This window comes from Rana temporaria, chromosome 1, assembly GCF_905171775.1.
Source record: "Rana temporaria chromosome 1, aRanTem1.1, whole genome shotgun sequence".
NCBI classification, from domain to species: domain Eukaryota; kingdom Metazoa; phylum Chordata; class Amphibia; order Anura; family Ranidae; genus Rana; species Rana temporaria.
This window is the reverse complement of record NC_053489.1, coordinates 234,943,390-234,959,495: the sequence shown is the minus strand read 5'-3', so window position 1 is coordinate 234,959,495 and position 16,106 is coordinate 234,943,390. Positions and strand designations below refer to the sequence as shown.

The 16,106-nt window shown below is 44.6% G+C and overlaps 1 protein-coding gene across 1 annotated transcript; it reads right to left on the bottom strand.

Moving 5' to 3' along the window:
• Positions 1-243: 243 nt before the first annotated feature.
• LOC120938281 (stress response protein NST1-like) lies at positions 244-14,414 on the bottom strand. Its single transcript, XM_040351879.1, has 8 exons — positions 14,238-14,414; positions 12,289-12,439; positions 11,554-11,819; positions 11,376-11,453; positions 9,387-9,540; positions 5,842-6,107; positions 1,027-1,130; positions 244-563 (listed from the first exon to the last, which is right to left on the bottom strand). The coding sequence occupies exons 1-7, from the start codon at positions 14,393-14,395 to the stop codon at positions 1,055-1,057; spliced, it is 1,149 nt and encodes a 382-aa protein (XP_040207813.1). The 5' UTR covers positions 14,396-14,414; the 3' UTR covers positions 244-563; positions 1,027-1,054.
• Between the last annotated feature and the right edge of the window lie 1,692 nt (positions 14,415-16,106).

Sequence of the window (16,106 nt, the reverse complement as noted above, 5' to 3'; positions counted from 1 at the left end):
AATCGCGGGCGGTCCCAGTAGAGGGGAGGGACGCTTCCAGGGTTCACAGAGCGTGATGGCATCACAAATTCATACTCTTCCCTACGCATTTTGCTGCATGAAGCATCTTCCCCCAAAGATGCAATTTGAGGCAAAATGCATAGGGCCGACATCATCATGCTTTGTAAACCTTGAAGTAGCCTGCCCCTCTACTGGGACCGCCCGTGATTCACTTATGTGTGGTTTTTACAGCTTTTTTAACTGACGTCACAAATTTATACTCCACCCTATTCCCCCCGAAGATGCTATTTGTAGCGAAAAGCATAGGGTGGAGTCTATGTTTTTAATAACAGTTAAAAAAGTAGTAAAGACAGCACACGTGTTTTGCTACACATAGAATCTTTCCCCCAAAAGATGCTATTTGTGCTGTTTTTTTTACATTTTTTTCAACAAATTTACGTCACAAGTTGAGACTCCGCCCTATATGTTTCGCTACATATACAGTAGTATCTTGCAGCAGCGTCTCCTTTTTCTCCTTCACGTCCTCTGGCTCCTTCTGCTTTTATTTACATCCGTGACGGAATCTATAAAGTAGAAAAAAATGAAGTTAGTTTGATGTACAGATTTTAAAGTGGAATTAAATTCAAAACTTTGTTGCTCTGTTGGTATCCTATCAGGTGTGGAGGGAGCAGAGCATCTTCTAATAGGAAGCCAATGGACAAATGAAGCGGCATTATTTTGGATAGAACGGGGAAGGCTTAAACCCCTTATTAAGTCTCGTCCCTGCTTAGGAGATTCCCTTTACTTCCTGAATTGGAGATTCAACAGGAAGTGAGAAGAAATCTCCCTACATGGAGGGGAATTCTCATCTTAGTAAGTTCCCAGAACATTGGTTGATCCACCTTCAACTCTTGTTCTCATGACAACTCTAAAATTTAGGGTTGTCACCAGAATAAATAAAGGGGGGAATCTCTCCAGCGGGGACACAGACTGCAATAAAAACTTGTCAGGGGATCTAATTTGACCTTCCTGTTGGAGGATACTTACTGTTGTGGTCTTGCTGATCCCAGCTTGTTCAGACTTGGGTTTCTCTCTCGATTGTTATCTGGACTTTATTCTTCTCTTCCCGCACCACTTCTGTGCAAAGAATCCTGTAAGAGAAAGTGTCATTTAAAATATGCTTTTTGCTAAAAATTTTGGGATGAAATTAAACTAAAACAGAGAATATATGAGTTTTATATTTTACTAAAATGATGTCCATTAGTTAATATCTTCCTCGTGTTTCTTTATACCTTCCCCTCCTTAGGTGCATGTCTAGAACAATTCTTTTGTTTTCAACAGAGTAGGTAAGGGTTAGATCCCCAATGTGGTTATTTATTTGCTCTCTGTGTCCTATTAGGCTGTTTTCCTTTTACTTCCCGACTTTTTGATTCTACAGGAAATGAGAGAAAATCTCCCCAAAGTGAGGAGAATCCTCGTCTTGGGCAGATGTCACCACATTGTCCCCATTGGAAGATTTTCCCTCACCTCTTACTGTCATGAGAACTCTAAAATTTAGGATCCCCCCTTTCTTTGTGTCTCAGTGACAATGGTCACTGTAACGGACCTATGAACTATTCTGCCTACAGAGGACTGCATGACTTGTTACTGAGCTCAAAGGGTTAATTGTAGAGTGACCTTTTCACTGCTAAATGCTAATTGACGCTCTGTTGTGTATTACCAGTTAACAGCCTCCTGCCAGGTGTATGCTAACGTGATGATCTGTGAGTGTGTATTGTTCTAAAGGTTAATTGAATTCTATTGAGAAAGGAATGTGCCCGGCCAGGTCATGTTAAGTGGATCTCGGTGCCGGAACGTCTAGAGACTGATTGATTCAAGGAGATGTCATTATTTCAAAGTATCTGTGTGAAGGGGGGGGGCGGAGATTGTCATTGTTCCTGTCACAGTTGTAAGCACATATAAGCTAAGGGAAATGTCCCATTAAAACAGTCTTGTTTGACCCTTCAACACGCAGCCTCGTCTCGTTCTTGATGGGGGACCCTCTCTCTCTCTGGATCTTGGGGATGGAATGATACCGGTTTTACTTGCATATCGCACTTTGCCAGGGAAAAGGACGTCTCCAACGGCTGATACCTTCTCACTAGCCCGGGTAGCCGTTACATTGGTTGGCAGCGGTGGGATGGTCCTTTTATCCAAAGAGCAAGTGCTGAATGGAGTCGCAGTACGCCAGGCTGAAAAGATCCACACTAAAAGATTTATTAGAGAGTCGTGGTAGGAGCGCCAGCAACAGACCACGGAGGGAGCGGATAGCTGACCTGCTGGAGCTGGACGAAATGGATGGATCCATGGAAGGAACTGAGCCCCTTGTACCGGTCAGCGAAGAAGATGTAATTACTGGGATTGTACAGCGGAGATTATCCTTGTATCCAGAAACGTCCGTGGAACTAATCAACCAGCTGTTCCGGGAAGGAAGGGAAGAGATACAAACTAAGAGGGGACAAGAACTGGAACTGGTAAGAGCGAGACAGCCCATTACACATGCAGTTCCTATCCCCCCACCCGCGGCTACAGGAAAGAAAATACTGTTCACTGCATTTAAAGCTTTTGTAGAAAGTGAGGAGGAAATCGATAGATATTTGGCGGATTTTGAGAGGCAGTGCTCACTACACCAGGTACCACCAGACCAATGGGTCACTATTTTGTCGGGGAAATTGTCGGGCAAAGCCAATGAAGCCTTTCGGGCTCTCGCTCCAGAGGATATTTTACAATATCAGCAAGTTAAAAAGGCGCTGCTAACCCGATATGCCGTAACGCCAGAAGCCTACCGCCGGCGCTTCCGGGAGTCCAAGAAGAAGGCTGTGGGCTCCTACATGGAATGGGCCAACCAGTTACAAAGGGTGGCATCCCTTTGGGTCCAAGGGTGCAAGGCCAACACCGGGGAGGAAGTATTGCAGCTGTTCCTAATGGAACATTTCTTCCAAGACCTGGCCGCAGACATACAAGACTGGGTACGAGATCGCCGTCCCGCTAACTTAAACGAGGCGGCTCGGCTAGCAGATGAGTACGCGGAGACAAGGAAAGTAAGCCAGGGTACTACGCGGCTGGCTCAGAAGGTAGAACCGCGTACTCCAACCGTCACCCCACGCCCAGAGTTTCGGGCTCCAGTCCCACCACGTCCTCAGGGGCCTAGCAACTACCGCCGGGATTCGCCTAGGGTGACGTGCCATCGCTGCAGCGACACGGGACATATTGCTCGTTATTGCCCTTTGAGAGCTACAGATAACAACTGGAGACGCACAACACCCAACACAGAGGTCACTCCATCACGTCCCTCTGCGGCCCACTGCCTGGAGACCGAGGGGGGCCCTGAGGAATGTCTGGGAATTTGGTATGAGGCAGACCCAATACAAGCTGCCTCTCCGGATAACCGTCAGCATCACCGTCAGGAGGTACGGGTGAATGGACAAGTAGCACAAGGCCTAGTAGATTCCGGGACTACTATCACTCTGATTCAAAAACATCTGGTAAAGCCAGAGAACGTGTCCACTCGCACAGTTGCCGTCCGGGTCGCAGGGGGTGCTGTATTTCGCGTACCCACCGCCTGGGTGCACTTAGACTGGGGAGCCGGGTCAGGAAAGACCACAGTTGGTATCATGGACAACCTACCTGCCGAGGTGGTGCTGGGCAACGACATTGGCCCTCTGACTTCGGCTTATTTACCTACACCTGCTGCTGCGAGGTCCCGTGACCACCCGCGTTGCTGGAATCAACTCGCTTGCTGCTGAGACCCGGGTAAGACTACCTTCCCCGACATGTACTGTAGATCCGGCACAATATCACAGTCTAAAATGGGAATGTGACAAGTTGGCCAGTGAGAAATCAGAGATGCAACGACACTATGTCATGTATTATGAGATGTCCCGTGGCTTGAACATTGAAATGCACAAACAGGCGGAAATTGTCAAAAGATTAAATGGGATTTGCATCCAGGTGGTGCCGTATCTGTCCCAAGAGCATCAGCAACAGGTTTTGGGAGCCATTGAGAGAGCAAAGCAAGTGACTGTTCCAGAATTGAATTCCATTATTCACCTTCACCATCAGCTACTGACCTGGTAAGCCAATGGGAAGGCCGACGGACTGTCCAGGCAAACTGAACTTTTACCTTAACAGCAGACCGGACATCCCCAAGTTGACCCGAAAAGGATCAATCCGGGTCTGCCGGAGTGTTCCACAAAAGGGGAGTAGTGTAACGGACCTATGAACTATTCTGCCTACAGAGGACTGCATGACTTGTTACTGAGCTCAAAGGGTTAATTGTAGAGTGACTTTTTCACTGCTAAATTCTAATTGACGCTCTGTTGTGTATTACCAGTTAACAGCCTCCTGCCAGGTGTATGCTAACGTGATGATCTGTGAGTGTGTATTGTTCTAAAGGTTAATTGAATTCTATTGAGAAAGGAATGTGCCCGGCCAGGTCATGTTAAGTGGATCGCGGTGCCGGAACGTCTAGAGACTGATTGATTCAAGGAGATGTCATTATTTCAAAGTATCTGTGTAAAGGGGGGGCGGAGATTGTCATTGTTCCTGTCACAGTTGTAAGCACATATAAGCTAAGGGAAATGTCCCATTAAAACAGTCTTGTTTGACCCTTCAACACGCAGCCTCGTCTCGTTCTTGATGGGGGACCCTCTCTCTCTCTGGATCTTGGGGATGGAATGATACCGGTTTTACTTGCATATCGTACTTTGCCAGGGAAAAGGACGTCTCCAACGGCTGATACCCTCTCACTAGCCCGGGTAGCCGTTACAGTCACCAGGACATACGGAGGGAAGAATCTCCCCAGCAGGGACACAGGCAGCTATAAATACTCGGCAGAGAGTCTAACACTTTGCCACGCTATCTTAAACTTAAAAAAAATAGTTTTTCCTTTATATATGCTTTTAAATAGAAGGTTATGTCTAGTGACGGGGCCTCTGGAGCATCATCATCCGAAAGAAAAAATCTCAACTCTAATGCCGCGTACAGACGGTCGTTTTTTGTGATGAAAAAAAACGACGTTTTTGAAAACGTCATTTAAAATGATCGTGTGTGGGAGAAAACGTCGTTTTATGTCTTCTGAAAAACGACAAAAAAAAATTCGAACATGCTCGAATTTTTTGTGTCGTTTTTCAAAACGTCGTTTTTTGTTTCACAGAAATTGACCGTGTGTACCAAAAAACGACGTTTAAAACGACGTTTTTAAACCCGCGCATGCCCAGAAGCTAGTTTCAATGGAAAAAAGTGGTGAAACGTAACCTCGCTTTGCTAGAGCATTGTGAAAAAACGATGGTGTGTAGGCAACGTCGTTTTTGAAAATGATGTTTCAAAAACGTCGTTTTATTTCATGATTTATAACGTCGTTTTTTTTTCATCACAAAAAACGACCGTCTGTACGCGGCATAAGAAGTTCATTATAACAGAGCGGACAATGCTATGCGCTCTCCGTTATACTATGTAGGGCTACACATACCGCAACCCGCATTTTAAAGCTCATTTATAAAATGTGGGCCACCCTGTGTATCCCGCGCTAGATCACCGCACAGCAGAGAGAGATCTATGATTGGAGGAGAGCCGGTCACCTGACTTTGACAGATCTCCATACCGGGATCTCCTCCCAGCTTTCTCTTTACTCCCACAAACTCCATTTATTCTTATTGTTCTCCCCCAACTCTCAGACTCCCGAAGCCGGCGGAGCGCAACGCACATTTATAAAGCACATCGCTGGGCTCTATTAATGCTTTTTTTTTTGTAAAGCGGCAATTTCTCTGCTTATGTTTTCTATATGGTCTTAAAATATATTTACAAAGACAAATGTGTACTTACCTCTTCTCCTCTGGGTCCTCGTTGTCTGTCATCTTTTTATACAGTTTCACCCTCTGTTTACTATCCCTCATCGCTTTAACCTTCCGTTCATTCTTTTTCTTTCCCTCCACTTCTTCCTCCACTTTCCTTGTCTCCTCTTCAGTGAAGGTGTTTGTCTTCTCCTTCTCCATTTTCTTTTCCTCCTCCATCTCCAGCTTCTTCTCCTCCATTTCCTTTTCCTCTGTCTTTTTCTGCTGGGCTACTTCCTTCGGTTCCAGGGTGATAATCTATAAAGGGAAAACAAATAGTTAGCTTGATGTACAGATTTTAAAGTGGAACTAAATTCAAAGCGTTGTTTCTCGGTTGGCCGTTGGGTTTCCTATCAGGTGTGCAGGAGGCCGGCAAACTCTTAATAGGAACGGACAACTGAGGCTGGGTTCACACTGGAGAACACAGCGGCTCCCAGCAGGAGTCCGGAACGTCTCCATTCAATGTTTTCAGGTCCGATTTCATCCTGAATATTGGGCTGAATTTGGACCTGAAATGGACCAAAAGATGCACAGGACTCTTATGCAATTCGCACCGGAGATGTGTGGACCGCTCCATAGAGAGCCGGTCACAATCTCCTGCTATTGCAGATTGGAAGCGGAGAAACCCCCATCCAATTCACAATAGCGTGAACCCAACCTGAAGCAGTATGTTTTAATAATTGTGGATAGAGTGGGGAAAGCTTAAACCCCCTATTAAGTTTTTTTGTTTTTTTTTGCAGTCTCGTCCCTGCTAAAGAGATTTCTCTTTACTTCCTGAATTGAAGATTCAACAGGAAGTGAGAAGAAATCTCCCTACATTAAGGGAATTCCCATCTTAGACTGCAGATCCCAGAACATTGGCTGATCCACCTTCAACTCTTTTTCTCATGACAACTCTAAAATTTAGGGTTGTCACCAGAATAAATAAAGGGGGAATCTCTCCAGCGGGGACACAGACTGCAAAAAAAATCTTGGCAGAGGGTCTAATTTCAGTTTCCTGTTAGAGAATACTTACTATTGTGATCTTCTTTCTCTTGGATGCCTTGTCCCTGATCAGGTTTTCATTCTGGACTTCTTTCTCCTCTTCAGTGAAGCTGTTGCTCCAGTGAGAAATATTGTTGAAATGCTGGATGTCTTTCTCCTCCAGCTCACTTGTTCTGGCAGGAATCCTGTAAGAGAAATTGTAATGTGAAAGAAAACAGAGAATATATAAACTTTATTATTTTACTAAAATGATGCCCGTTAGCTAATATCTTCTTATTTCCTTAAACCTTCCCCGTCCTTAAAGCGGAGGTCCGCCCACCGGTGCAAAAATTAAAAGCCAGCAGTTACACAAACTTCAGCTGTTGACTTTTAATAATCAGACACTTACCTGTCCTGGACTGCAGCGATGTCTTAACCGCAGCTGATGTTACCTTCAGCTGTTGGGTGCATGCTGCCTCCATTGCGGGTAAGGGAACCCGGCAGTGTATCCTTACGGCTTCACGCTGGGAACACTACTGCGCATGCGCGAGGCTCCGCTCCTCTCTCCTACTGGCCCGGCAGCCGGGGAAGGAGGAGGCAAATATCTGCGATGAAGGTGCAGGAGGGAAGGAGTACAATGAGCGAAAGTTCCACTTTTGGGTGGAACTCCGCTTTAAGTGCATGTCTAGCCAAAACTTTACTTTGCCTTGAATAGAATAGGTAAGGGTTAGATCTTCTATTCAGTTATTTTTTTGCTTTTTTGCTATGTGTGTGTGCTAGTTGGGAGATTTCCTTTTACTTTCCATCTTGGTGATCCTACAGGAAATGAGGACAAATCTCCCCAAAGTGAGGAGAACTCTCATCTTGGACAGATATCACCACATTGTCCCCATTGTAAGATTTTCCCTCCCCTCTTACTGACATGACAACTCCAAAATTTAGGATTCCCCCCTTACTTTGTGTCTCAGTGACAATGGACACCAGGACGTGTAGTGGGACAAATTACCCCAGCGGGGACACAGGCAGATATAAATACTTGGCAGCGGGTCCAACACTTTCTCACTCTCTCCCAACTAAAAATTTGTTTTGCCCATCCAAAAATTCCTAACACTAAGGAGTTCATTATAACAGAGCGGACAATGCTATACGCTCTCCGTTATACTATGTAGGGCTACACATACCGCAACCCGCATTTTACAGCTCATTTATAAAATGTGGGCCACCCTGTGTATCCTGCACTGGTTCATGGTATTCCCTCCGCTTGTCTCAGCAGAGAGAGAGATCTATGATTGGAGGAGAGCCGGTCAAATGACTTTGACAGATCTCCATACCGAGATCTCCTCCCAGCTTTCTCTTTTCTCTCACAAACTCCATTTATTCTTATTGTTCTCCACCAACTCTCAGACTCCCGAAGCCGGCGGAGCGCAACGCACATTTATAAAGCACATCGCTGGGCTCTATTAATGCTTTTTTTTTTGTAAAGCGACAATTTCTCTGCTTATGTTTTCTATATGGTCTTAAAATATATTTACAAAGACAAATGTGTACTTACCTCTTCTCCTCTGGGTCCTCGTTGTCTGTCATCTTTGTATACAGTTTCACCCTCTGTATTCTATCCCTCATCGCTTTAACCTTCCGTTCATTCTTTTTCTTTCCCTCCACTTCTTCCTCCACTTTCCTTTTCTCCTCTTCAGTGAAGGTGTTTGTCGTCTCCTTCTCCATGTTCTTTTCCTCCTCCATCTCCAGCTTCTTCTCTTCCATTTCCTTTTCCTCTGTCTTTTTCTGCTGGGCTACTTCCTTCAGTTCCAGGGTGATCATCTATAAAGGGAAAACAAATAGTTAGCTTGATGTACAGATTTTAAAGTGGAACTAAATTCAAAGGGTTGTTTCTCGGTTGGCCGTTGGGTTTCCTATCAGGTGTGCAGGAGGCCGGCAAACTCTTAATAGGAACGGACAACTGAGGCTGGGTTTACACTGGAGAACACAGCGGCTCCCAGCAGGAGTCCGGAACGTCTCCATTCAATGTTTCAGGTCCGATTTCATCCTGAATATTTGGCTGAATTTGGACCTGAAATGGACCAAAAGACGCACCGGACTCTTATGCAATTCGCACCGGAGATGTGTGGACAGCTCCATAGAGAGCCGGTCACAATCTCCTGCTATTGCAGATTGCAAGCGGAGAAACCCCCATCCAATTCACAATAGCGTGAACCCAACCTGAAGCAGTATGTTTTAATAATTGTGGATAGAGTGGGGAAAGCTTAAACCCCCTATTAAGTTTTTTTGTTTTTTTTTGCAGTCTCGTCCCTGCTAAAGAGATTTCTCTTTACTTCCTGAATTGAAGATTCAACAGGAAGTGAGAAGAAATCTCCCTACATTAAGGGAATTCCCATCTTAGACTGCAGTTCCCAGAACATTGGATGATCCACCTTCAACTCTTGTTCTCATGACAAATCTACAATTTAGGGTTGTCACCAGAATAAATAAAGGGGGAATCTCTCCAGCGGGGACACAGACTGCAAAAAAAATCTTGGCAGAGGGTCTAATTTCAGCTTCCTGTTAGAGAATACTTACTATTGTGATCTTCTTTCTCTTGGATGTCTTGTCCCTGATCAGGTTTTCATTCTGGACTTCTTTCTCCTCTTCAGTGAAGCTGTTGCTCCAGTGAGAAATATTGTTGAAATGCTGGATGTCTTTCTCCTCCAGCTCACTTGTTCTGGCAGGAATCCTGTAAGAGAAATTGTAATGTGAAAGAAAACAGAGAATATATAAACTTTATTATTTTACTAAAATGATGCCCATTAGCTAAAATCTTCTTATTTCCTTAAACCTTCCCCGTCCTTAAAGCGGAGGTCCGCCCACCGGTGCAAAAATTAAAAGCCAGCAGTTACACAAACTTCAGCTGTTGACTTTTAATAATCAGACACTTACCTGTCCTGGAGTACAGCGATGTCTTAATCGCAGCTGATGTTACCTTCAGCTGTTGGGTGCATGCTGCCTCCATTGCGGGTAAGGGAACCCGGCAGTGTATCCTTACGGCTTCACGCTGGGAACACTACTGCTCATGCGCGAGACTCCGCTCCTCTCTCCTACTGGCTCGGCAGCCAGGAAAGGAGGCAAATATCTGCGATGAAGGCGCAGGGGGCAAGGAGTACAATGAGCGAAAGTTCCACATTTGGGTGGAACTCCGCTTTAAGTGCATGTCTAGCCAAAACTTTACTTTGCCTTGAATAGAGTAGGTAAGGGTTAGATCCCCTATTCAGTTATTTTTTTGTTTTTTTGCTATGTGTGTGTGCTAGTTGGGAGATTTCCTTTTACTTCCCATCTTGGTGATCCTACAGGAAATGAGGACAAATCTCCCCAAAGTGAGGAGAACTCTCATCTTGGACAGATGTCACCACATTGTGCCCATTGGAAGATTTTCCCTCACCTCTTACTGACATGACAACTCCAAAATTTAGGATTCCCCCCTTACTTTGTGTCTCAGTGACAATGGTCACCAGGACGTGTAGTGGGACAAATTACCCCAGCGGGGACACAGGCAGATATAAATACTTGGCAGCGGGTCCAACACTTTCTTACTCTCTCCCAACTAAAAATTTGTTTTGCCCATCCAAAAATTCCTAACACTAAGGCCGCTTACACACGGGCAAACATGTACGATGAAACCGGTACGCCGGACCGTTTTCACCGTACATGTCTGCCCGGGGATTTCTGTACGATGGCTGTACTAACCATTGTACAGAAATCCGCGCGTAAACAATACGCAGGGCGTGTCCGCGCTGTCGCCGCGACGATGACGCGGCAACGTGGGCGGCCCTGCCAGTTCAATGCTTCCACGCATGCGTCAAAGTCATTCGACGCATGCGAGGGATGGCGGGCGCTCGGACATGTACGGTAGGTCTGTACAGACGACCGAACATGTCCGAGGGGACAGGATTCCAGCGGGCTGTTTTAAAACAAGTCCGGAAATATTTGCCCGCTGGGAAAAGGCCCGGCGGGCAAATGTTTGCTGGAATCCTGTCCGCTCGGGCCTACACACGACCGAACATGTCTGCTGAAACTGGTCCGCGGACCAGTTTCAGCAGACATGTTTGGTCGTGTGTACGGGGCCTAAGGAGTTCATTATAACAGAGCGGACAATGCTATGCGCTCTCCGTTATACTATGTAGAGCTACACATACCGCAACCCGCATTTTACAGCTCATTTATAAAATGTGGGCCACCCTGTGTATCCTGCACTGGTTCATGGTATTCCCTCCGCTTGTCTCAGCAGAGAGAGAGATCTATGATTGGAGGAGAGCCGGTCACCTGACTTTGACAGATCTCCATACCGGGATCTCCTCCCAGCTTTCTCTTTTCTCTCACAAACTCCATTTATTCTTATTGTTCTCCACCAACTCTCAGACTCCCGAAGCCGGCGGAGCGCAACGCACATTTATAAAGCACATCACTGGGCTCTGTTGCTTTGTTTTTTTTTAAAAGCAGCAATATCTCTGCTTTTTAAATCCCCCCCAAAGAATTCCACTATAAATAAAACTACTAAAGGAATTTTCTACTTACGAATTGCGTCTTTGTCCAGCGCAGGGGACGCCAATTTTGTTGATCATCCTGTGGGCGATCACTTGCTGCATTAGTTTCCTGATGATAAAGAAAGAAAGGTAGATGAGATATCGGTTCTACACAGAAATATAGATCTGGTGGTCTTAAAATATATTTACAAAGACAAATGTGTACTTACCTCTTCTCCTCTGGGTCCTCGGTGTCTGTCATCTTTGTATACAGTTTCACCCTCTGTATTCTATCCCTCATTGCTTTAACCTTCCGTTCATTCTTTTTCTTTCCCTCCACTTCTTCCTCCACTTTCCTTTTCTCCTCTTCAGTGAAGGTGTTTGTCTTCTCCTTCTCCACTTTCTTTTCCTCCTCCATCTCCAGCTTCTTCTCTTCCATTTCCTTTTCCTCTGTCTTTTTCTGCTGGGCTACTTCCTTTGGTTCCGGGGTGATCATCTATAAAGGAAAAAAAAAGTTAGCTTGATGTACAGATTTTAAAGTGGAACTAAACTTTGTCTCTCGGTTGGCCGTTGGGTTTCCTATCAGGTATGGAAGGGTTACCGAAACTCCAAATAGGAACCCAATGGACAACTGAAACTGCGTGAATTATTAGTTTTGGATAGAGTAGGGAAGGCTGAAACCCCATCAATATTTTTTTGTAGTCCATTTCCTGTTAGGGAGATTTCCCGTTACTTCCTGATTTGGAGCTGCAACAGGAAGTAAGGGGAAATCTCCCAGAAGTGAGGGGAATTCCCATCTTAGTGAGTTCCCTGAACATCACCTTCAACTCTTGCTTTCATGACAACGCTAAAGTTTAGGATTGTCACAAGAACAAATAAAGGGGGAATCTCTCCAGGGGGGACACAGACTGCAATAAAAACTTGGCAGAGGATCAAATTTTACCTTCCTGTTGGAGGATACTTACTTTTGTGGTCTCGCTGCTCTCAGATGTTTTGTCCCGACGGAATAATTTTAGAAAGCTTCTGAATAGGCTTTTTTTCTTGACTACTTTCTTCTCACAATGCTGCATTTGGACTCCTTCTTCCTCCTTCTCCTCCATTGCTCTGGCAGGAATCCTGTAAGAGAAATTTTAAAGTGAAATATTTTGTTTTGCTAAAAAAAAAATCGGATTAAAATGAACTGAAACAGAGAATGTATAAACTTAATATTTTACTAAAGTGATGCCCATTAGTTGAAACCTTCCTCTTATTTCCTTAAACCTCCCCCTCCTTAAAGCGGAGTTCCACCCAAAAATTGAACTTCCACTTTTAGGATTCCTCCTCCCCTCCGGTGTCACATTTGGCACCTTTCAGAGGGAAGGAGGGAGCAGATACCTGTGTAATACAGGTATTTGTTCCCACTTCCGGGTATAGATCACCGCGGTGACCTACGTCACCTTCGGCGCCTACCCCGCCCCCCTGCTGTCTTCTGGGAGACACACAAGTCCCAGAAGACAGCAGGGACCAGTGGGATTGCGCAGCATAAGTCGCGCATGCACAGTAGGGAACCAGGAAGTGAAGCCGCAAGGCTTCACTTCCTGATTGCCATACCGAAGATGGCAGTGGCAGCACTCGAGAGCCGAGGGACAGATTGGCTTTGGGTGCCGACATCGCGGGCGCCCAGGACAGGTAAGTGTCCAATGTCCACATATTAAAATTCAGCAGCTGCAGTATTTGTAGCTGCTGAATTTTAATTAAAAAAAAATTTGGCGGAACTCCGCTTTAAATGCATGTCTAGCCTAGTCTGTTCTTTGTAGACATGTGCAATTCATTTAGTTCCAAATCAGTTTTTTTAACAAATCTAGACAAATTCGCTAATTCGGAAACCCTAAATTTAGTTAATTGTGATATTTGAAAATTCAGAAATTCAAAATTTTGGAAATTCGAAAACTAAATTTTGAAAACTCAAAGATGCGAGAATTCTGAGATTCGGAAATCCAAAAATAAGAACGAAAATCCGGATATTCAAAAGCCCGAAAATTCCAAAATCTGAAGTAGTAACTAACTAATAATAACTAAACTATTACTAACTACTAAATTATAGGTATCGCATATTCTTTTCAAAATTGACTGTTAGTGAACGTAACGAACACGAATTCATCTAAAGTTTCCAATTATTTCGGAAATTACGAATTGCCGTGACTAAATGAATGTAACGTAACAAATTAATAATAATAAAAAACTTTATTATTATTATTTATTATTATTTTGTTCCGCTACATTTGTTTAATGAATGTTTATCGGAGGAGAGCCGGTGACTTGTCCTTAAGGTTCCCCTAACGGGGAAGTTCCTTCAAGGACTGTGCAGGCGCAAACTTGCCGACGGAAATCTCCGAACCTCGTCCGGCATCCAGGCTCATTCTTTAACATCACCGTGGATTGGAGGATGTTAAAAAAAGAGCCAGGAGGCCGTCCGAGCGAAGCAAGGACGTGAGGCCTACTGGCCACTTTCCTCGAAATCCACGTCGCCCTGGATGCCGGCCGAGGTTCGTAAATTTCCGTCAGCAAGTTTGCTCCTGCGCAGTCCTTGAAGGAACTTTCCCGATACCATCTCGGCAGATCAGATTGCGCCTGCGCAGGAACTTCCACGATAGCCGGAACCAGCTCGGCAGATCACCGGTCTCCTGACTTTGCCAGATCTCCATACTGGGATCTCCTCCCAGCTTTCTCTTTTCTCCCAGAATCTCCATTTATTCATATTGTTCTCCACCAACTCTCAGACTCCTGAAGCTGGCGGAGCGCAACGCACATTTATAAAGCACATTGCTGGGCTCTAGATATCTTTATTTTTTTTAAGCTGCAATATCTCTGCATTTTAAATCTCTCCCAAACAATTACATTATTAAGAAGACTACTAAGTGAACTCTTTACTTACCTGTTGCGCATTTCCTCAGGACATGTTGAAGGAACTTTGTTGATGAGTCTGTGGGCGGACACCTTGTGCATTATTGTCCTGATGATAAAGAAAGAAAGAGGTATATGAGATATCGGTTCTACACATATATAAGAATAAATATAACGGCTTCCAAACATTTTCACTTAGTAGAGGAACTTGTAAAACACGTTCTATAAATCTGGATATTGGAGAGGACTCTGCTTACTGATCAGTCCTATGGATCTCCATAATTCCAATTCTCTAGTTGGAGGAATATGAAAGTCTGAGGGACATGAAAATCCCATCCCCCCCCACTGATTTATGGTCTCTATACCTAGGGGTCATGTAGACCAGTGGTCCTCAGTTACCCCCATCAGGCCATGTTTTGGGAATTTCTCTTAGCTAAAGTAGCTGTCCCAAAATAAGAAAACGCCATGGACTCTGATTTAAAAGCACCTGTGCAAGATAAAGGAAAACCTGCAAACATGGCCTGTTGGGGGTAACTTGGGGGCTGAGGTTGAGAACCTCTGATGTAGATGAACGAGTTACATATTTTACTAAAGTGTAATCCTCCAGAAAGGTGATGTGACGGCTTTTATTGTCATTGACATTCTATTCACTAAAACTGCATGGTGCGAAACCTGGTACAGGTCTGAATAGGAACCAATCAACTTTGAGGTTTTATTGTCCAAGCTTGAGTGAGCAAGCTGAAGTTGGAAGCTGATTGGCTACCATGCACAGCTGCACTAATTTCCCCTATATGTTCTTAAAATATATTTATATAGAAAAACGTGAACTTACCTCCTCTTGGATGTCTTTTTGGTATTAATCAACGTCAGCATAATTTCCGTCCTTTGAGCTTTCAGATGTAGTGCTGCTTGCTCTTTTTCCCACTTCTCTTCCTCCGTTATCTGCTCCCCTTCCTCCTTTTTCTCCTGTCTTCCTCCCTTCAGTGCCTTCTTTACTATGAAAGCTTTTAGCCCACACATTGCCTTTTCCTCGTATGTGTTCATCGTTATCTGCTCCTTTTCCTGCTTCTCTTCCTCCGTTATCTGCTCCCTTTCCTCCTTTTTTTGCTCCCCTTCCTCCTTTTTCTCCTGTCTTCCTCCCTTTAGTGCCTTCTTTACTATGAAAGCTTTTAGCCCACACATTGCCTTTTCCTCGTATGTGTTCATCGTTATCTGCTCCTTTTCCTGCTTCTCTTCCTCCGTTATCTGCTCCCTTTCCTCCTTTTTTTGCTTCTCTTCCTCCTTTTTCCCCTGTCTTCCTCCCTTTAGTGCCTTCTTTACTATTAAAGCTTTTAGCCTACACATTGCCTTTTCCTCGTATGTGTTCATCGTTATCTGCTCCTTTTCCTGCTTCTCTTCCTCCGTTATCTGCTCCCTTTCCTCCTTTTTTTGCTTCTCTTCCTCCTTTTTCCCCTGTCTTCCTCCCTTTAGTGCCTTCTTTACTATGAAAGCTTTTAGCCTACACATTGCCTTTTCCTCGTATGTGTTCATCGTTATCTGCTCCTTTTCCTGCTTCTCTTCCTCCGTTATCTGCTCCCTTTCCTCCTTTTTTTGCTTCTCTTCCTCCTTTTTCCCCTGTCTTCCTCCCTTTAGTGCCTTCTTTACTATGAAAGCTTTTAGCCTACACATTGCCTTTTCCTCGTATGTGTTCATCGTTATCTGCTCCTTTTCCTGCTTCTGTTCCTCTGTTATCTGCTCCCTTTCCTCCTTTTTTTGCTTCTCTTCCTCCTTTTTCCCCTGTCTTCCTCCCTTTAGTGCCTTCTTTACTATGAAAGCTTTTAGCCTACACATTGCCTTTTCCTCGTATGTGTTCATCGTTATCTGCTCCTTTTCCTGCTTCTCTTCCTCCTTTATCTGCTCC